Source organism: Pomacea canaliculata, linkage group LG3 (genome assembly GCF_003073045.1).
Source record: "Pomacea canaliculata isolate SZHN2017 linkage group LG3, ASM307304v1, whole genome shotgun sequence".
Classification (NCBI taxonomy): domain Eukaryota; kingdom Metazoa; phylum Mollusca; class Gastropoda; order Architaenioglossa; family Ampullariidae; genus Pomacea; species Pomacea canaliculata.
The window spans coordinates 12,996,249-13,019,163 of record NC_037592.1 but is presented as its reverse complement, the minus strand read 5'-3'; the positions used below and the strand labels follow the sequence as shown (position 1 = coordinate 13,019,163).

The following is a 22,915-nucleotide window of genomic DNA, read 5'->3' as shown; positions in this document are numbered from 1 at the left end:
CATAAATTATTAGATAATGTGCCTAATTTTGCTGTTACTGAAAATTTTACTGACACTGCTATACAGTTTATGTTGCTGGCGGAGACCAAAAGCTTCTGAAGACTGAAGCAACCACAGTGATTTCGATCATGATAAACTTGGTGAAAACGCGCCAACAGTGAATAAAAATTTTCATATACAGCTGGTACAATATTTTTTGTCAGTAATATGGTGCAACCTAATTTGTGACTTCTGTATTTAAAAAAAGAAAAAAAATTACACAATTTCACCAGTTCTTGCCTAAATTCATATTCTAAACCCAAACGCATGAGGTAACCTTATGTGCACACATCTCTGTTCAATCCCATCAAAACGAAAATCTAAAACAATTTAAACACGTATGTGCTACAAAATGAGATTTAAACTGTGAGCACTGCGAATCATGCCAGGGAGCTTTATCAAGTCAGGTTAAACTAATGATAAGATTTCACCACTTCACATTTTAGACAAAACCATTGAAGGAATTGATATAAAAGTACTTGACGGACGCCTCCAATCGTTTGTGAAAATTTTGGAGGTAATAATGCCAAAGTGAATTGTTGAAAGTAGTTTTTTTTTTCTTTATCTGCACTGATTTTTTCCCCTCCATTTGGGCTTTGCTTCAATTTGAGCATCTACAGTCGGACCTTGATAAGTCGAACTCAAAGGGACCTGAAAAATTCGAACAGGGAGTTTTCGAGTTAGCGAAAATGGCGTATTAGGCGCAGGTATTTGGCCGGGAACTAACAATTAATTCAATGTAGGGAGGTTTTAGACTTAGGGAAGGTCGATTTATCGAGGTCCGACTGTATTTCTATCATGTACAAATGCTGATCTTGCTTTCCTTCTCTTGAGTGTGTGTACACTGTATACATCTCAGCTAGCAAACAGCCTTACTAAATCAAAGTCAGAAAGCTAGTAAATAGGATGCTAATTGTTTTTATTATGAAATGGTGGATTGTTTGCCAAAACATACAGCATATATATAACACAAAATGTTCACATTTATATGCAAACACCAGCAGATGTGGACGGTTTTATTGAAATGTGCTGTACTGAACTCTGCTCAACTATGGACCTCTTCCACTAAAATCCACAAGTAGGAACTTTTATTTACAAACTTGAAGGATATGTCTTATTTGATGTGTCAAAATAGCTCAGAACACAAAGACAATATAGGTGATATTGTGTCTCAACTAAATTTTTAAAATAAATTTTCACAGAAGACTGTACTGATGGCCCATGAGTTTGAGTGGGTGGGAGATGGTATGAACAACGGAAGGCAGGATGGATGGATAAATAACAAATTTTAAAAATCACATTAAAACTTCCAATTAAAAAACCCCACAATCACCTTCCTGACAATTGTATGATCCATTTTTCTCCTTAAAGGATGACTGATATAAACATTTACATGTAGTTTTCGATATATTTATATTTCCTTATTCATCACAAATGACTTTAAAGCATTAAATAACATTTCAGTTTCTGGGTTGGTGGTGGTGATCCTTATGTTAAGATCTACAGAATAATAATTATGGGTCAGTTTCCAAATCTAGCTTAAAGAGTTCTATGTATTATGGAATTCTTGAAAAATAACACTGCTACAGAAATAACAGCTAACAGTATAAAGACTGTGATAGCAATGAACTGTCAGTAAACAATGTCGTTGGCACAGCATGGGAGGGGAAACAACCCTCTCCTGCCACCTTGGTGGGCATATAGCTCAAGGCAGCCTTTTGCTCCAAAGTCTAACACACTGTAATGTTACACCATTTTCTAAAATTTTCGAACACCGAACACATGAATGGTCAGTAAGCATTCTACATATTTATACACTAATGAACGTGACTTGTAACCTTCCTCGCTTAATTTTATAAATAATGTGTGAGCAAATGTAGTTCCCTATCTGCAATGAGATTCAAAAGAGAAACATGGGAAAATAAATTTGTCATATGTTGATTCTCCTCCCACGTTGCACAACTTAATTTTCTGTGATCCAGCAGGCGGGATACGCGGTCAAAGGTGGGACTGTCCCGCCTAAATCGGGATGTCTGGTCACCTTATTTCACATGACTAACTGACCAAGAACTAGAACAATCTATGATCCCTAAATTCTACTGCTACAGGTCACAGCTGCTCTCTAGTAACATGTTACCAGGAATTCATGTGAGAAAAGATTCATACAATGTCAGTGACACATATGGCACATTCTTTGCTTGAAATTGCAGCAAAATCATCACCCATTTATGGGTAGATTTTGCTGACAAGTTGGCATACAATATTTGCCTATAATACTTCTAACTGAATTTATAAAAAATAAGATTGTAGTAAATTTTTTATATCCAGATCAAAATGCATATTTCTCTTCATGTTCAGCTCATGAATATGATGGTGTAGATTAATATGTTGAATTGTTCCCACCATTAAAGGCGAGCTCACAGCTTCTTACGGGGAAAAAAACATGCACAAACATGGATGCTGGTCTCAAAAACAGTTGTAAATTGTGATGGTGATGAAGATCAGAATGATAGTGCCAATCCAGAAAAATAAGTTCTACATGACTATCACACAGCAAGAAATTTCACACTGTATTGCTTTATAATATGCACACATTAGAATATATATCAGTGGAGATAAGCCCACAACTGTTGAGGAAAGAATGGGCAAGACTTGAAACGATCTATTTGGTTGATATGCTTGATGCATGAACTAGTTTGAAATATTCATTTGAAAAGCATCCAGATGATATGAGCAGTAATGACAAACACTCTTCTATTATTCACTCTTTATGTGTAACTTAATCTTAGTAATCATGAAATGTAAAAAATAAGCAACAATGAAAACTACTCTAAACATAGTTCTTACATAATACTATTCTCTCATAAGTTTTTGCATTTGCACACATATACATGGAAAACTGTGAACTAGAGGGAATCATGAATACGTCCTTGCATTTAAAATTTTAAAATCTCACAGCAGACATATAAATGCAACAGTCTTTTATCTTCCCTAACATCCCTTTATGACTGGAAGAAGAAATTGATACTGCAAATTTCATTCAGCATACAATCCTTTGATTAAATATTACAAATACAGATCTGGGATCTTAAAATGTAGATTTGTGCACAACAGTAATGAGGAAAAAAACAAATGGTTTCTTGTTCTTTGATATGTTAAAACTGTAAAGTTTGCACCTGTATGTCCATTGTCAGGTGGGATGATCATGTGTTACCACACTTAAAGACACAGAACACACCATTTTAACTCTCATCTCAACAATAAAAAATTAAAAATTAACCCTCAAAACAAATAATAAACACAACGGGAGGATTAGAAGTTATCACAATTTTTTTTAGAGAGGCCATAAAAGCATCTTTGTTGCTCTATTGTATGTTTACATCTCACTATTTAAAAAAAAATGACCATCCCAAAATATATACATTTCATCATTCCCACACATCCTAAAAGATAAACTGAAGCAACAACCACTAGACCTAGAAATAAAAGTAATAAACTTTCTAAGGAGCCCTATAAAGATCTGTTCCACTCACATAATGTACCTCATGCTCACATGATTGGTTGAAGATAGTCTGTTTATTTGTTAAAGGAATGGGAGGAAGAACTCTCACGCTTTAAACATGTGGATATACAGCGATATTTTGCAACAATGCACAGCAAGACATTTTGCTACACCACATAGTATACATTATGTCATACTACTAAGAGAATTTGTCGAACACGTTAGACTATTTGTCAAATTGTATGACTGAACAATTACTCAAGAATAAACTGGGTAGTTACGAACTGGATCTTGGATGGAATGGATTTTTTTCTTAGAATGAATGCAAACACAACCAAAATCTTTTTTTGCATAATAAACTACACGCGCTTGACACACACTTACAAATGCACGTACAGACCAGAATAATTTACGCAAATGGGTCTATAAATCACTCATTATTCTGTACACCACACAAATAGTTTTGCAAATGATTTTAGCAATTCTTTGTATCTGTGGTCCACATACCAGGAGAGAAGATAACAGATTCTCATTATCCCCAAGGATTTTTGCCACCTTCCAGAGAATCTGTAAAACGATGAAAGGACCTTGTTGAAAGTATGTTGAATTATAATCAATGTATTGTGCATGGCTAAAGCCTTAGAATGGAGACAGCTATGTATTTTTCTCATGAAAAGTTGATCAATATCTTCAAAGTTCTGAGCTCTTTATAAAGTGAAATAAAAGAGTAATATATGTTGTAATAGTTCTGGAAATCCTCATTATCATTACCACTCCCACCACTGCAATTTCCCCTTTCTTGTAGGGGTACGTCTACTTGGAGCTTAGGGCTCTTCTAGTAAAACTCTTTATTGCGGTCATCCATCAATATACCTCACCTCTAGGCAGAGAGGAGTTAAGGCTGCCACGACTCATGCTTGAACGTCGCAGTGACACCTCCTCCTCTGACATAATGCGCAGATCTTTGCGAGGTATCTTGACCGGGGTGACCACACTACCCCCACTCCTGAGGCCACCCCCCGCTGGCCGATCTTCGGAAGACGTTCTTTGTTGAAGCGTGGCGCTGACTGGTGATGGTACACCCGCAAGGGAGAGGAATGAGGCTGAGTTTGGCTGACTGTTTCTGCGACCTTGGCTGGCTGGTCTGTCTCTGTCAGATGTCAAAATAACAGGATGAACTGATATACATTGTTTAATACTTGATGTCAGATTTCAATCTTGCAACAGCTGAAAACACTAAGAGTAATCAATATACAGCACTTTGTACTGAAGGTAATGTTCAAATAAAAATTTGTATTTGTAAACTGAATGATTCACTGGAAACATTTTATTAGATTTCATGAGAAAAATGTATTCAATATATTGAAATGCATTAGATATTTATAATTTAAAGATGAATATTAAACAACACCAAAATGAGCAGTAGATAAAAGATATTGTAATACTAATTAAAGGTGACTATAACCTAAATTATTCCAATGTTTAAACTGCTGTTTTTACTTATCAACTGCTGTTTTTTCCCACAATATAATTTAGTGACCTTCATAAAGAAAGCACCAACCACTATTTGCCTTGTTGTCTAAGGGCACACATTAGCATTTCTGCTTGGACCTGTTTCTACTGCAAATAATCAATATACTGTACTTATCAATATAATTTATCATAGTCATTAAGACCAATAGTTTAGGACAATACATTCCTAATGCTCTGTCCTATGGACAGAGTACTTTGTATACAATGAGTGGATTGTGCACACAAGGTCTGAAATCTCATCTTAGAAATCATGTGACCAATCCTCATTGTGACAAACCTGATCTTCTTTAACTCTAGCAGTCACTGATTAGTAAGGTTAGAGGGCATCTATGCTGAAGAGGGGTGGGCAGCTAAAAACCCAAGTCCTTGCATGACATTGCCATTTTCGTTCTTCTCAGAAACTATTCTGATTCCTAGCTTAAGGGCTTCAAGTTGGAGTGTGTTGTTCATTTGCAGTGCAGATTTAAGCACTCACTCTACAATGTGCTATTGATCTTATGTTTCAGGCATTCAACAATGTAAATCTAGAACATGTTCTAACCAAATGGGATTCCATTCAAACTAAAGCTCACCATGAAATATAAAAGAAAACTAGAAAAACCAAAGACAACTTGGATTTATGTATGGATGATTTTAGTATCCAGGAAGAGAAATGTTCATAGCTTTCACACAAACTTTTGAAAACATACTAGATACACGTTCACTCCCAAATACAAATGAGTTTAAAGGAACACAGAAAGAATCCAAAATTCTGCTTCCAGCAAAGAAAAAAACCAAACAAAACGAGATTAAATTTAATTATCTCTTATAATTATATAATTAGAAATTATATGTTAAAATTATTTCCTCATAAGATTTTTTTCTATGAAGCAGTCCTGACATATCAAGAATGAATGTACCTGTACTGAACAGAATCTCTGGAAGCACTTGCATGATAGGACCTGGGAGTACCTCCATCTCCATCTGCCAGACTCTGAATTGAGCTTGTAACACTAATGCCTATCTCTTCTGCAACTGCCAGGGTGAAAATACTAACCAATAACAATAAAACAACAAATACAAAATACATGCTGCTGTTATGAAATGAACCTTTAAATCATGATAACAAAATTTATTGAAATTTAAATGAAAAATGAACAGTTCAAACGCTGGTATTTGAGTAAGAAAAGAAATGAAAAGGCCGCAAAACGGGAAATCAAAAAAGTGTTTTATTATCTGAATGTACCTTGAGGTGGTAGCACTCCATTGGATAACAGCTCTCTGATCTTCTTTTTCAAATCACGGCTTGTTTTCTTGTAGAAATACAATTCTTTTTCGAGATGCTGAATTCTGAAACAATCACGTAACATACTTTACCTGTAAGTTCTCATTTTTCAAATGGCAAAGATGAAAGACCACTATTCATTATAAGTACAGAGTAACTTCCTGTTTTCTGCAAGTTACTAAGAAGCTCGTTACTTTAACCTTCCTCAAAATATTATTTAGTGCAGGACTAAAGCACATAAACTACATTAAGATGACCAGCAGGCACATCTTGTGCCAGTGCACCACTTCACACTGGTTGTCATGTCTCCATTTGTCACTGCGTTCCCTCCCTCACTCATCATCAGTTGATGCATCAGCATCTGAATCTTGCGCTCATACTCTTGCTGCTGCTGAGTCAAGCGCCGGTCAAGTTCCAGCGCTGACCGCTGCAGTGCTGTCTCCAGCTCATGAATTATTCTCTCTTGTTCCTCACACTTGACCTGGAGTGTTCCATTGGGATAAATTAACAGCATAACAGAATATTTTGAGTAAACATCAAACACCTCACTGTACCAAGTGTCAATTACAGTAATAATAATAAAGTTCATTAATTCAGTGCCTTTCACAAGCGCAAAACAAGGTTTTAACAAACTTTACATAAGCACATGCAATACTAGATGAAAAAATTGTTGGTTATGTGAGCATGTCTCTCTTTGTACATGGACATATATATAAACAATACACAAACATATATGTGCACATGTACACATATACACCCCCTCACACACAAATATGGTGCAGCTTATCCTGCACTTGCTCACCATTAATGTGGAGACAAGGCATGGATGTTTGTTGTGCATATGTGAATCTGTGCATAAGCAGGTAGTTGCATCTAAGCATGCACACACACAAACATATATGATTGGAATATCTAATATGTAGGGAAAATGTGAACAATCTAAACAAACCTCTTTTTCACTGCACTGAAGATTCAGTTTATGCTCTGCTTCACGCAGGTTGATGACCTTTTCAAAGTAACGTGATAACATGGCACGTATCTCTGAGGGAGATAAAGTGTTCAGCCGGCTCAACAGTCCATCATCACTCTGCAACACCAGTCAATAGTTTTGATTGTATCTCCTACGCATGATACAACTTTTAAAGATTCTGAAAATATTTTGATGCAGACATGAGGACTAATCTATCATTAATATGTATATGCACAACATTTAACTCTTGTGTAGGAAGCAAACTTTATCATTTCTGATCATACCCCAGCAACACTAGCTTTTTCGGTCATTGTTCTGCAACCGTAAGGCACACATGTGCTTAAGTAAAATCATTTTGTTGGGTAGATATATATGTGTGATTTTAAAAAAAAATCGTTTACTTCTCCTTTCTGTATTCATCTATCATTATTCTGTACACTACACAAAATATTTTGCAAATGATTTTAGCACTCTTCATATCTGTGATCCACCTACCAGGAGATATGCATTTAGAAAAGGAAGTAATAAACATGAAAGCTTTGTGACTTTGTACCCTGTGACTTCCATTGCCCCAAATCCTATAAAATGACTGGACCTATAATTCTACCAGTCAACACTCATCATACTATAAAATTCTTAATCGAATGTTTTTTTTTTTAAATGCTGTCTGTGTTACCTCAAAAGGTCCAATAACAATTTAAGAGAATTTGTATAAAATTTACTGTTTAAGCAAGTTCAAGATTCACAAAGATGTAGTTGCACATATTCCTTCAAGCACTCACACCTGTGTATGTCCATTCTTATACCTTTGAGACTGTATGTAATCTTTTCTAAAGCTCCTGTCAGAACAATGACCTAGAAGGAAGATCTACCTTTGCTAAGATTTGGGAATGGCGCAGCTCCATCTGCCTGCTGCTGATGGTTTCGTTCTTGTATTGAATAGCAGCATCCAAAGCCTCCATAGCCTCCTCCAGCTCTATCAACCTGAAGAGAAAACTTTAGTCTCATAATGTTGGAGCTATTTTGTTACCAAATTGTACCATAGCAAAAGCTTCAGCAGAACTGGACCAACTTATTGTCCATTTTGTTCACACAAAGATTTGCTCTTTGATGTTCTGTGAGCTATCATGTACTGTGATGTCCTATCAGAAATATTTGCCTCGAACTATGTTTTACGTTATACATTCTTTTTTAAGCCCTTGCAAAATGTTAGCATAGTGCACAAAGGAACCACATTTTTCAATCATTACCTAAACTTTATTTTTTCTTACACCATTTCATTTTAATAACTGACAACTCATAGAAATCAAAGCATAATGATCCTTATGAATTTTATTTTAAGAGAAATAAAAGACCAACTGATGCCAATAAAGACAAGGTCAATAAACAGGAAATGCAAAATGACAAGGCACTTTGTTTAGAAAAAAATGAAATGACATGAAAAGAAGTTTTATTCTTTACCGCCTCTCCTCAGCAGATGACAAGATTTTTCCCTCATGCAGTTTGTTATTTATATTTTGTTGTTCTCTGAATAACTTTTCTCGCTTGTGTTTAAGCTGCTGGATCTCTTCCTTGGCCAACGCTCTCTGTTCTGCTGGAAGTTGAGTCAGCTCCTGTCGTTTCTCCTCCAGGTGATGCTCCACAGAATCCAGACGAGTTGACACTATCACAAGCTCCTAAAAGCATTAGGTTTCTCAAATGTTTCAAACCTTTTTTTCTTTTTAAACTATCAATGACTGTTGATTAAGTAACCCTTCTGTGAGAGATAAAAACACAGAAGAAGATATAGGTGTAAAGAGAAGGAGAGATGGAGAAAGAGATAAAAAGAAAAGCAGCAAGCAATGAAAATATAAAAAGCTAAAGTAAAGAAAGAGGAGAACGAGGAGTGAGAAGAAAGGAAATAAATATCAGTAAGGCTGTATGAAGAAGAGTAAAAGTATTTCTATTTCAGTTTTTCTGTAGATGAAAAAGAACTTGTTTTAAAACTTAATGAAAACTTCAGCATCTAAAAAAAGTCTAAAAGCTAAAACAAAAGCAAATAACGATATAAGAATGCATAAAAATTAAAAATGCTCTTAGCAAACACCAGTAACGCTTTATCAGGTTTAAAGTATGTTGCTCATTAACCTAACCTTGCTTAGCATCTGACTTGAGCGCATTTTCCTCATCTCTAGCTCACTTTTCTCTGCCAGCATTGCCTCCTTCTTGGCAATTATTGCTTCTCTTTTCTGCAGTTCCTGTCCAAAGAGTATATATGTTGGTAAGCTATTTTGCTTGTGCTTTTTAAAAAAGAATTATAAATTATAAAATTTCTGTTATGCAGGTATTAGGTCAGCAGGTAGGTTGATAGGTCAGGTAGGTAGATTAACAGAGTGAAATAGTTATTCAAATACTACTTGCTTCTTGAAGTTCATCCATTTTCTGTCTCTCCGCAAGAACCCTTTCTATCTCTACATCAAGCTGTCGTCTTTGTTCTTCTACTTTGTCCTGCTCTTCCCTGCGTTTGAAAGTCAGTGAACAAGATAAATGTCACTCAGCCACTTTAGGATCAGCATTTTTAGAAAGGCAAACAATATTCTAGTTAAATGTAATTGGAAAGTGTCAAGTTTCATTTCATTTGCTAAAAAAATTGTAAATGAAATAAAACTAGACAAAGTCTTTTTCAAGTCTCTTTTGTTTTTGTCTTTTAATGAAACTGCAGAGCACTGCATGCCTAACATTAAATGCACAAGCACACATACACCAAAATAAAAGAATTTTACTCTTTATCTCACTCATCATAAAAACGTCCCTAACTTTGCACATACCAGAAGAAAACTTATAGCCTCAACATAGTAAGTGACAGACACCAAACAAGCAAATGATGCTTCAGCAAGAAAACAGCTCACCCATGTATTGGAGGTAGTGTACTTGAAGAGGCAGACCGCAAGCGGCGCTGAACAGCAGCAATCTCCTCTGTCTTCCGTTTCAGAATCTTCTGTTGGTGTTCATTTCGAATTTCCAACTCCTTGACTTTTTGGCTTTCCTTCTGCATCTCTCTCTGAACATAAAAGAAATACTATCCTTCACAAGTTCTCTAACCTACAGTGTACATGAGTGTTCTGAAGGAAACAGGGAGGCAGGGATCAAAAACATCTGCTGTCTTTTTTCTTAACTGCTTTTTGAAACAGATTTCTATTTTAAGAATATTCTACGCAGGTTTCTATTTTAATGTATACACTATGTTATAGTTCTAATGTTTTATATTTTCACAATAACCCCTACTTTTGGTATCAACATATTTAAATTAACAGTAGTCAGTGGCTAAATCCTTTAAGATCACCGTTATCATCGACAAATTTTAAATGAAGGTGATAGGCAGGGGATGTCAGAAGGAGAACGTATGGACAGCGTTTTACTTGTTCCAGGCACCAAAAGCCCTTGAGTGTATGTGTGTGTGTAGTGAAGCTTTCTTTCCTTTCTGTTTTTTTTCCCCCATATTCAAAGACAAAAAAATTTCAAAACATAGTAGAACATTCCATCATTACTACACACAATAAAGAATTTCCTCTGCCTGCTACATCCATTCTATTTGGTTGGTTGCCTTAGCTGGAAAGTGCTTTTACCTAAAAATGATTTTGCACTATAAGGGAGAGGGATGGGAAGGAAACCAACCCATTTTAACTTCCAGCTTGATCTTTTACTCATAGAGAAAGAAAAAGATTTGAAAATTTAATAAAACATTTTGTTGTGACCACACACAACAATGAAGAATAAATTTGCTCTGCCACATTTATTTTTCTGTCTCTATTCTAACCTCGAGCTTGATCTTCTGCTCTGTTTCGTCCTTCAGCTTCTTGTGCAGAACCTCTTGCTGTTGTTTCATGCGATCCACAGCCAACTCGAGATCCTGAATCCTAGCAGCATTACGATTTTTCATCAAGATCATCTCTAAAATAATGCACACAACTGATTCTTTCATTCTTTTGAAGTTTTTTGGCATGTCTGCAGAATGTGGCAAACATCTACCGAACATTCTTGATTTTCTTGTCTTTTATTATTTCCCTCCTCTTTCCTAATCAAATGTCCCATTTAAATTAAGAAGAAGTACAAACATGATCAGATTTAACTCATCAAAAGACAAATAAATCTGAAGACAAACCTACTTTTTCTCATGATGGTGTGCAAATGAAGCAACTTTTTCCGTTTCTTTCTGCTTTTTCTGAAGCACTGTGACCTTCTGCTGTGCTGCCTCAATCTTACGCTTGTAATCTCTGCATACAAATACTCTACTTCAGATAAAATAGAAGTCGAACAAATAGCAGCAAAGAAAGATTAGTTTCATAGTGAAAGAGTAGTGACCTAAACTACTTCTTTCAACAACAATGCTACTTTAGTATCTTTATCATGAAAATACATCCTCACTGTTGCAGACGCTGTTTCTCTGCTGATTCCTGCTGCTCTTTTGCCTCCAGATCTTGCAGAGCTGATTGCATGTCCACAATATCCTGCCGGGCCTGATCTTTCTCCTGAAATCCATAATCATGGATAAAATCAAATCATTACTTATTCATGTCTATTATGATTTTTTCTGGCCATAGCTTATTGCAATCTTTATAATATTCTAGGGATTATTATAGGTTAATATAAATTATCATTATAGATTTTGTTATCAATAGGAAGACTATGTGGCTGTGTGGAAGTATGCTTGACTTCCAACCAGGATGAAGTTTGCAGAGTCAAAGCTCACTCAGGCCAAGTCATAAACAGACATTTGATCTATCTAGAAATGTAAAAAGATTCAGAAGATTTAACTCCCCTTTCCATAAGATGTAACACAGACATAGTGAGTTAGTTGCTGTACTGCAAAATTTTGGTTAGGATCAGACAAACCATCACAGCTAAAATGTATTGCCAGGTATTAAGTTGACCCACATGGAAATACATGGTCACAAAGAATAGTTTGCAGGGATTTTTTTAAGTTCCTGTACAGCTCGAGTGAGGCTGCTGTCAGCCTGGCATGGGCAAGTATTTTTAATAATGTTGCATGCAGTTTAGGCATCAGACTGCTGGATGAGCACCTGTCACAGATCGTCTACACCAGACCCTTTGCTGAGACAAAAGGGCAAACTACTGAGGCATGAGTGCCATAAAAGCAAGTCTGAGAAAGAGCATAGGCTGACCGGACTTACTAGGGCCATGCTGTTTATACACATAGCAGCACCCTTCGATAACAAGTTTTCATTATGAGAAGACAGACATGAGGACTGCCGCCTGATGGTAGTATAGTGTCCTATAATTAGTGAATTTTTTGGTCTCAAAAAAAGAGAGCACTTGTAACCTTGTCTGAACTCCTAGTCTACTTACAGAGGAGAAAGCTCCAAGCCCCTATGTAAGAACGTTTTAAACTGTTGGGGTTCCATTTCTGTGTGCTGTGTGATGGCCCCACGAGAGGGGAGATAATCAGGTTCGACAATATTGTATTGCCCTGATTATGGATTATATACCCACGTTGACACCATTGCATCTCGTACACCATCCGAGTTGGATGGATGGGTGACAAGATAGTCATATAAGTATCCAACATTACCAATACAAACCTTTTCTAAAGCTTTAATTTTTTCTGCATACTGCTTGTTCATTAGCTCCGCATCTTTTCCAGATTTGACCAGTTCTCGGATAAGCTGCTCTTTTAGTCTGTTATAAAAATACAACACCTTAAAAACATTTTCTTGAGTTCCAATCATCTCTGTGAAAAGTTAACAAACACAAAACCTTTAAAAGAAAAAGAAAATATGGTATGCATGATGCATGCACTAGCGTGTACATCACATTGTGGAAATGCCAATTATTTAAACTGGTGTTATAAAATAGAAACATTAACTTGTTAATTTCACAGCAGTTACTTCCTGATCATCACATCAATACATCTTGCTCAAAAGAAAGATCAGACTGGTTCCTTGACTGTAATGTACTCACCTGATGTTGATAGAGAGGTCTCGGACTTTCTGGTTGGCCTCAAGGATTTTTAATTGAGCTTGCTTGATCTTTTTGCGCTGGACTTCAGCGCTGGACTGCACGTCCATGTTGATCAGTAAACTTCCTGTCTCAGTCTCTTCCATGTCCATGTTACGTGTGCTACACCGCAGACCTGTCAAATGCAAAAAATTCAAGTTAACCCTTTATTTTTATTGCAATAATTATGTCCAAGACCAAACACAACGCTAACCTGAGACACCTCTTTTAATCACAATTCATTAGTGATTATAGCAATTATCTTATAATCTTCTCACATAATTACTCCAAAATGTGAGACAGTCAGTAGTATTTTATCTCAGAATAACTCTTTCCTGAGTTTCCATGGGATACAAGAACACTGAATTATTTTCTATACTTTCCACAGACGCCCACACAATAAAGCTCTTGATTTAATCTTTTTGTAATTATTGAAGTCGAGCTTTACTGTGTGGATGTCTGTTGAAAAGGTAGAGAATAATTCAGTATTTTTGCCTCAAATTGAAGGACTCAGGAAAGAATTATTCTGACAAAGAATTATTACAGAAAGAGGGGTAAACAATAATCAGCTTACTAGTGTAAGCGTTGCTACTTTTCATATTTTCCATGGACAATCTCTCAACCCTTGTATCTTCATCCTTGACAGTCTTTTTTACTCTAAAGGTCCTCGTCGCTGAAGCTGTTTTCCACCTCTGAAAAATTATAGCAGCTCTCATCAATTTAGCAATGTCATTCCATCTAAGCATGAGGAATGACAGGTGAAATCGGTCAGGGGAAGGTAAAAAACAGGAAACAAAATGTGACAAAGAGTAAATCTGCCAGCCTTATAGCATATTTGAGAGTGAGGGGAAAAAAAGTGTCTCAAGTGGAAATATTCATACATACACAGACATAATATTTGCAAGGTCTGTTTGATTTAAATCAAGATGGCAAAATACAAACTTTTTTACAAGGATTACCAGTAGGTTATTTTTTATGTTTACTAATCATATACTAATGAGAATTGTAATGAAGACATTTAAACTCTCCTAATTCGCAACACACACTTTACAGAATTCTAAATTGGAAAGAAAAAAAAAATTCACACATACACTGCATCATCACCACTATCATCTGAGAAAGTCTGATGCAAAACTTCATCTGTATCCTCAAGACGGCTTACAAGCAACTGTGAACGAGCACGGAAACTTTGCATAACACGCTCTAGGGAAAACAGAGCTGGGCTTGTCTTGATCAGCCGTGATGGTGGTCGTAGTCCATCCTTCTGCACACAGTGAACAAAGTGAGCATGATTCACTAGATGTTCCCACCAGGCTGTAGGATTCATTGAAACTAACAAATAATATCAGTCCTTCAGGGGTAATCTCAACTACCCACCCTAGTCCTCAATCGAGGTCTGCACGAAAGACCTCGACCTTCACAAGCAATTAAACCTATCATGCTCTTGCACATTCCCACTGTGGACTGTATATAACCACTGTCTACTCACGTGACCACTTTTACTGTGAAGATGTACTGGAACAGATTTTGGCCTGCGTGTGGTGGTAGGATACATACTGGAGGCAATGGTTGCTGAAGCCAGAATGCTACTCTCATTCACAGTGGCTATCTGTGGCAAACAGGTGACATGCATTGAAGGTAACAGCTATCTACAATGCATAAATTATATATCTATATATCACTAAAAGGTAGAGGTAAAGGTCTTCCCCTAACTTTTTCAGGTTGCTGGGGAGTGAGGTATTGGAAACCTCACTTTTCTTGGGGCCAGCTTTTTTGTGAGGGAGGTGTTCATATCCTCTCCCTTGCTGCCTTGCCTTCCCCAACCCTCTTTGAGTCAGATACCCATTGCTGCCAGCTGGGTCAACTGAGGGAAGCTTGCTGTGCTACTTGGGTATCAAACCAGCATTCCTCTCAGGTCAGATGCCAGCATTTTAACCACTTGGCTATCCACTTCCCCATATTACAAAAAAATTAATTTTCTTACTATATTACTTAACTGTTATGCCATATTACCTTCAGTGCTGCCTCTAACTCCTCAATCTTCATCTGCTGCTGCATGAGCTGTTGCTCCTGCTGTTGGCATCGCTGGTGCCATTCAGTAAGGACTGAGGCTTGCTCCTGGCCTGCCTGTTCCTGTCCAGTAATTAATTTCAAATATACAATTTTGCTTGTCTTCCACTTTCCATCTGTCAGCCAAGAAAATAGCAACTATTCCAATACCTAGCCATAGTGTAAGAACTATTGTCAATCAGTTAAAAATGACACAACTATTCCTTCCTATTTCAAAATGGCTATTTCTTATCAAACACAGATATTTTTCTTGTTCTTCCATTATGGATCATAAAGTGCTGCCATACCATTTCTGCCAGCTGCTCTCTCAGCTGTTTCACTTCTCTTGTTTTTTCCGCAAAGATCTCTTCATCACTTTTAAGGTCTGACTTGCACTGAAAAAATGCATTGCATAGTATATGTGCTAACCATATTCCTTTTGAATGATGACCAATAATGACCCCAGATAATAAGCCACTAAGCAAAACATCTACTGTCGTGTATGCTTTGTAACATCTTGATGGGATGGCCTTTCAAAAATTTATTATTATTTAACGGTACAAATCTAGCTATAGATAAGTGAGAGAGCATAGGGGTTGTTTGCTGACAAATGACAAGACATTCACATCAAATGGTAGAATGGCAAAACGAATTCAACTTGTTTAAAGTTAACTGTGACCTTTGTGCGAATAAACCAATCTTGACAAGATGTCAGTGGTACAGGAATGATGACAGCATACCTTCAAGAGTTCAGATTCCAAGTCTTTAATAGTTTGATTTTGCCAGTCCTCTCTGCTTAATGTAGCTGGCACCTTGTTTTTTATCTGTGTTTAAATATAACACCTTATCAAGTAAATGACAAGACAACATTTTAAATGTCAAAAGCTATATGCAGCAAGCACTTTCCTATACTTTATCCCCTTGGATAATGCATACATTTTGTTTAGAATCATGTGCTCAAAAGATGTAGCCGTTGACTTAATTGCACAACCTTGCAGTGGCCCAGGTATGCTCTATTTTTCTTATCTCTTGTAGTGATGGGTAACTATACATTACCAAGGTATGATAGTGAATACTTTATTCAAAGGTCTTGCCCATTTTCATCATAACAGATTCAACTTAAGGGAAAAAGAGATGAAGGATAATGTCTTACAGGTAATTTCAAAGATGCAAGGCTCAATAAGAGAAAGCTGAATTATCACCAAAACATACTCTCCACATAAACAGAAGGTCACATCTCAGACATGAGTAAAAGGCTAACCTCTTCCATAAGTTCTAACCAGTCTCTCAATCGAATGTCAAGACTTTTAGACAGAAGGTCACGACCCTGAATCTCAGTCAACTGTTTGTAGGCTTCTTCTGCAATTATTCTGTAGTGTGAACACTCTGTTTGCAACCTGTAAAAGTGATGTATATAGTGAAAAATAGATCCCAACTGATGTTAGTTTGTTGATGTACTAGCAATATCCAAGAAACAGAGTAACAAATGGAAGCATAAACAGCAAAGAGAAAGACATGAAACAAATGGACTCACAGAAAAGTGTAGGTTTTCAAGAATGGAAAATGAGGGAAATGCATTTCTTTAAGAGAAAGACATGAGCACTTGACACTCTTTTTAAACTTATTTAAGCAATGATAGATTACTTTTAAGAAAAATGGACAACATACTTGATGACTTTGCCCTCCAAGTCTTTAATCTGACTTGCATTCTGCAGTGATATTTCAGACTGACAATCTCCAAATGCACTTTGCACTCCTGTTCTCTGTCTGGCCAGCTCTTCTCTCAAAGCCTAAGATTGCAGGAGCATAACTTTGTGAATGCAATCTCTTCGAAAACACAATTTTTACAACTCATAACATAGCTGAAGCCAAATTTACAATTTTGTTTGATCAGATCCAAAGCTTGAATTAAATAAATCATAATGACAATCTAAATGACAAACTCCCTAGAATCATTCAACACATTGTTAGCTTTATAGCATTAAAAAATATTGGCTGTCACACAGCTAATAAAACTGAAGAGTTGGAGTTAAAAATTTGATTTTAAATATTTTTCATAAAGTCCCTTTCAGATTATCTAGCTGTTTCAATAATACAGTGCTCTCAGATTCATTGAGAATGTCTTATTTTTTACTCTCTGACTTAACTTTAAAAGCTGGGAAATTTCTGTAACTTAGATTTTAAGTAAGCAAAGCCACACACCAAGATTTCAAATTGCATTTCTTCAAATCGTATAGACTGGATATCTCGATTAATGACTGGCTTATTTTTTATGTTCCTTGCCTGTAAAAAAATGAAGACATATTAGTTTTCTGCAGCAGAAGTTATTAGTATTAAAATACTGGACTGATACAAAAAAACTTGGTAACCAAAGTATAACTTACTACATTTAATATAAAAATGTAATGGATAGTGTCTGTGTATTTAAAATATATGCAGATGCACATGAACATGCACATTTATCAGGATGTAAGAAAGAGGGATTATGCTGTAGACTTTGTTGGAAGGTTGAGATATATACTTCTCAGCAGACAGAACATACATGAAAATATTTGAACCCGTGTTAAAAAAGCACTCATATAGACCAGTAAATTTACAGATGGTAAAATCCAGTTATCATATCGCCCTCAAGTCAGGACCAACCGATATATATTAAAACATCAGAGGATTTATTCAAACTTCACGAAAATAGTGTCAACTGCGATAAAATTGGCCTGTCTAGCCTAGTTATCTGCAAGGACTAAATCTCAATACCTCAAATAAGGTGACAGAATAAAGATTCTTGAATCTTATTAGATGATGACAAATGAGACAACATATACTTACCCTATTCGCATATTTAAGTGCATTTAAAGTTTCATCAAAATTAGATGATGCTGGGCTGACACAACAGATCATCAAAGTTTTGGCATTTCCTCCTAATGAATCCTGCAATTATATTTACAGCCAAGAGAAACATTTTAGAAAAAATGAATTAAATACAGCTTTTTAATGAAAATCATTAGCCAACCTTCCCTCCACTCTATCACCCCAATCAAAATGCACTTCATTCAATAGAAAATCTCTTTAAATGAAGATCCAAATCTATATGAACCATAATAACTGAAAAAAAAATTGCCTGAAACAAGTATCTAATTTTTTACACTGCTGGACACCACATGACAGACTGTGAAAACAAATGCAGCTTTAAAAAAAAAAATAATCTCTAGTTACCTTTAATATCCTTGTTATTTTGGAGTCTCTGTATGGAATATGTCCAGGCTTCTTTTTTACATCACCCAAAGCACTGATGACATTTCCAAGAGACAGCAGTCCAGAGTTTATGTGGATGGACTCTGATGAAAGCACATTACATGAAAGAACATGATATAAAATACACTTTGTTATGCATTGTGAGACAAAAGAAAATTACACACTAGACAACACATCGCCAAAGTGATACAAGGTGGGCTAACCTTTAAATCTGTCGCCAACATTTCCTGTCCGATGGGCTCTCTCTGAGCCAGCTAGATCAACAAAATGAAACTTTCCCTGACATGTAGTGTGGAATTTCTGCAAGAGTGTTAAAAGACAATCACTCTACAATCACATACCAGGTCTTTAAAATGCATACATATTGATGATAGTGTAAACATTTTCACTCTTTGCTGTAAAGTCTCTGTGGTGAGGATAACAGCTTGACTTATGATGACAATGATAAAGAGCAAAAGAGTCAAATGGAAGCTGCATCATCTCTTCTGTGTCATATGACATGAAGATACATAATTTGATTTTTCTGTATTCCAGTTATCTCCTTTCAACAAGTGATAGAGTTATTTAAATGCGCTAAATACACGTAAGCACAAGAGGGATCTGTCGCTGTGAATCAGTTTGTTTGAAATTTGACTTTGAAGACAAACTTTTCTTTGCCCTGGTGGTTTAGCAGCAAGGTGAATAAATCTTACAACTATGGTTAGATTAAAAAAAATAATGACTTAGCTTGCTAATGTGCAGCATTCCTAACAATTATCAGACACTAAATGTGACAAATCAACATGGGAAACATACCATCTTCTTGTTCATCAGGGCTGCCATTAGATTTTAGGTTTCGTTTTTCTGCAAGAGGGTCTATTTCAGTCCAGCTCTGACCTTTAAAAAGAAACTCCCTACAATTTTTTCCACTTTATATCTCCTAAAGCAGATGCATGGTTCATAAATTTAATCATCTTCTTTACTATTAAAAAATCTCAAATAAACATGTGGAAATTTGTAAACAGTATATAATATACAAAATCCAAAAAGAAAAAATGAAGGATAAAGAATAATTTCACAGGTGCAAACATAAAGAGAAGAAAAGACCGGAGGCAGACCACAACATCACACACTCTCCACTGCCACCATCATCTCTCTGTCAGTAGCAATTTGGCAGCCTGCGTAAACATATGAGCAAAAAAGAAGCATGAATGATATGAGTTGAGATAACTGTTAGTTAAAAACAAAAATAATCTTACCAATCACCACGGTAAACACAGAATGAGATCGACTGGAATGTTCATTCATCTGTGTGGACCCTGTGTGCCGTGCTGCAGAACCTGCCTCCAACAGTGACATCACTTCATCCAATGACTCTATCTTCATCTCTTGTGCTCCAACAATGACTGCAAGCAGACAGAAGATTATGTGATGTTATATGTTCTGCAAGTTTCTTTCTAGATACAGCTACTCAATTTAGCTTTGATTTTTTAGTATAAAGTTGCCAGCTCTGTTAGTGTAGTGATTTGTTCCGAACATTTATAGCCTTGATCAACATATGGGAAAGATAAAGGGTTTAATACATCTACTAAGATACAGGTACAATACTTTTAATTTTTGTATATATTCTGACTTTGAGTTGGTAGGTGCAACTTAATAGATTTAAGCACTATTTTAAATGTACCATAACTAGACAAAAAGGCATGCAAAAAATATTTTTAGGTCTAGAAAAACGATTTTGAATGAGAAGTTATATTATCAATGTAACCTTTATTGTTTGCATCTTACCTGTATTGCCTTTGTCATCTTCCCTGACATGAAGATCTTTACTAGACGTGTCTAAATCCAAAAGATCCCGCAATTCTTCTTTGTATATTTCTACATATGACACTCGTACGTCAAATGTCACACTGGTGTTATTCTAAAGACATTGTAAAAAGTTATTTTAATATATACAAATAATTAAATGATTTTTATTTCTCCAACTGATCAAATATATGAAATATCTACTTTTATTAACAACAAACTCAAACAACATTTTATTTGCAAAAATGTATTGCTCTTACAGTAGAATTTATGCATTTTTTTATGATTTTTACAGTGAAATAAGTGTTTTTAAAGTATCAATTTAAGCTTTTATCTGCACAAGCACTTTTTAAAGCATATAATTAACACACAGTCAATAAAACAGCAATGGCAAAAGCATAAGGCAGCAGAAAATCTATGGAAGCACAAGTTCCGAACTAGATCCAAAACTGAGACTAATACTACATTACACATTGTGAAAACAGTCAATAATGCAGAAGCCAAAATGTCTATGCAAAAACAAATTACAAGCAATATATCAACTGTCAACCTTCATCAATTCAAACATCTGATGCAAAGCACGTGGAATAATGCCATATTCCTCTTCTGTCAAGGTAGAAATGTCTCCTCCACCAATTGTATATGTTTTCCCAGAGCCCTATGTCAAGTTAAATAGCGTATGAAAAAAGGATCTAGTGTATATAGTCAAATTATTTACCTGCACATTCTCTCTCTTACACACACATACAGAATAAATATGTTCATCCAATTTAAAATGAGAAATATATTAACAAATGATTCAGCTTGAATGATATACTATATTTCTAATCAATATTATCAAAGTTAATCCTCATTGGAAAATGTTTAAGATTTATATAAGGAGAAATAAATGCTTAAATTAAGGAAAAAATATTTAGCAAAAAGGGGAGGCACATGATGAAGATAGCTGATAAGCTTACCGTCTGCCCATAAGCAAAGACTGTGGAGTTATAACCCTCAAAGATACACTTCACTAGAGGCTCCACACACTGAATATAAATGTCATCCTGAAAAGTTCAAAGTAGCACAATATTCAAACTTTTATGAATGGCCTGTTTTTTGAAGGCTGCACAGTAGCAAATACCAAACAAATATGGTACATATTCTCTTTTCTCTTTCAAATATGAATTTTATTTGATATTATTTTATCCCCCAAGTTTTTATAACTCAATTTTTTTTTCAAAGCTGTAGAATCTGCAACTACTGTTCTTAACTTTGTAATCATTAAAGCAGAATCATCAACTGCTGCTTGATGATTAATTCTGACAATGCTTTCTACCACCAAAATGTATGCTTATTATGAAGCTCCTGTAAAAAAAAAATTCTTTTTATTACATATTTATATTAAAATTTCTTTACATGATTTCTCTATTGGACTAATTACCTGGGTACTTTTAGCAGACAGGACATGATCAAATGTGAAGGATCTGTCTTTACCCACCACTACTTGGTTTGTATTAGATACTACACGAACACACACTTGTTCTCCACCCAACTTTTCTTTTGGCAGCAAGGGTCGGACCTGCCAAAAAAACAAAAACAAAACACAGCGTAAAAATTAGATTCAATTTAGTCAAAATCTTCAGGTCCAAAACTGAATGCTAAAATGTGTCAACTGTCACGTATCTTGTATGATCTTTAGTTTTCAGTGACAAACTATGTTATGTTAACAACTTCATTTTGAGCGTGAGCTAGCCTTTTCTTAGGTAAACAGATCATGAGTTCAACAGTTCAGTTACTCTGTTTGGACAAGGGAAAAAAATACACTTTTAAAAAGATTTTTATGGATTGTATTCATGATCTTAAGTATATTTGTTGACATAAGCATTAAGACAAATAACGCAAAGGATATATTTTCGAGAAGCAAAGGTTGTTACATTTTACATTACCAGTCTGAACTTTTACTAAAAAGATCTGTAACTCACCCTTACGGCAACCTTAACGTTGTCCTCTTGCATGGCGATTTGATTCCTCGTCTCATTCTTAGACACGACTATATGTGGACTGGAATTAATGAAATCACGTCCAATGCATTAAAAATAAAGCATAGAGGATAATCTAAATTCGTGCAAGCAAAAACATACTACTTTCTCATAAGCACACGGATCGATGCGATTGCACAAAAAAAGATCTAACTCGCTCTAGCTTGTTATGTTGCTATGAATGGCCGTAGCCGAATGTCTTGACTCGTTCAATTACCTTTCACATCGATTCTAACATTAGACGATCTCGTGTAACAAAAGAAATATCAAAGCAATGATTATGACTTCGCTCAGATGTCCAAATGTAAAACAACTTTCGTAGAAGTCCCTCTCAGCAACACCGTAAACAATCTAATGTAAATAAGCGCACGCCGCCATTAATAATACGAAACTATGGAAATTATCGCACTGATCGTCTTATCAAAGAAATAAATGGAAAAGACCTAGATTTTGATTGGTTTAACTAAAGCTAAGCTGTAATACGTATAATACAGATAATCTTATAG

At 35.6% G+C, this 22,915-nt stretch overlaps 1 protein-coding gene across 1 annotated transcript; it reads right to left on the bottom strand.

Moving 5' to 3' along the window:
• Positions 1 to 941: 941 nt before the first annotated feature.
• Positions 942 to 22,795, bottom strand: LOC112558897 (kinesin-like protein KIF27). Its single transcript, XM_025229648.1, has 37 exons — positions 22,627 to 22,795; positions 22,353 to 22,431; positions 21,812 to 21,949; positions 21,348 to 21,434; positions 20,939 to 21,046; positions 20,371 to 20,503; positions 19,842 to 19,988; positions 19,399 to 19,479; positions 19,251 to 19,261; positions 18,807 to 18,903; positions 18,565 to 18,686; positions 18,178 to 18,279; positions 17,554 to 17,634; positions 17,020 to 17,141; positions 16,613 to 16,748; positions 16,092 to 16,175; positions 15,660 to 15,746; positions 15,316 to 15,435; positions 14,792 to 14,911; positions 14,390 to 14,566; positions 13,877 to 13,994; positions 13,267 to 13,438; positions 12,888 to 12,984; positions 11,713 to 11,816; positions 11,454 to 11,561; positions 11,105 to 11,204; positions 10,197 to 10,348; positions 9,709 to 9,805; positions 9,441 to 9,545; positions 8,770 to 8,984; positions 8,181 to 8,292; positions 7,288 to 7,425; positions 6,626 to 6,819; positions 6,300 to 6,403; positions 5,974 to 6,088; positions 4,420 to 4,691; positions 942 to 4,108 (listed from the first exon to the last, which is right to left on the bottom strand). Exons 2-37 carry the CDS (start codon positions 22,383 to 22,385, stop codon positions 4,074 to 4,076), a joined length of 4,224 nt encoding a protein of 1,407 aa, XP_025085433.1. The 5' UTR covers positions 22,386 to 22,431; positions 22,627 to 22,795; the 3' UTR covers positions 942 to 4,073.
• Positions 22,796 to 22,915: the final 120 nt, after the last annotated feature.

Coding starts and splice junctions, on each gene's coding strand:
- LOC112558897 (XM_025229648.1), bottom strand. CDS start 22,385: ATGCAAGAGGACAACGTTAAGGTTGCCGTAAGG. Junction 19,989..20,370: donor AGATGACAAAGGCAATACAG/GTAAGATGCAAA, acceptor GTCTGCTTGCAG/TCATTGTTGGAGCACAAGAG. Junction 18,280..18,564: donor AAATAACAAGGATATTAAAG/GTAACTAGAGAT, acceptor ATATAATTGCAG/GATTCATTAGGAGGAAATGC.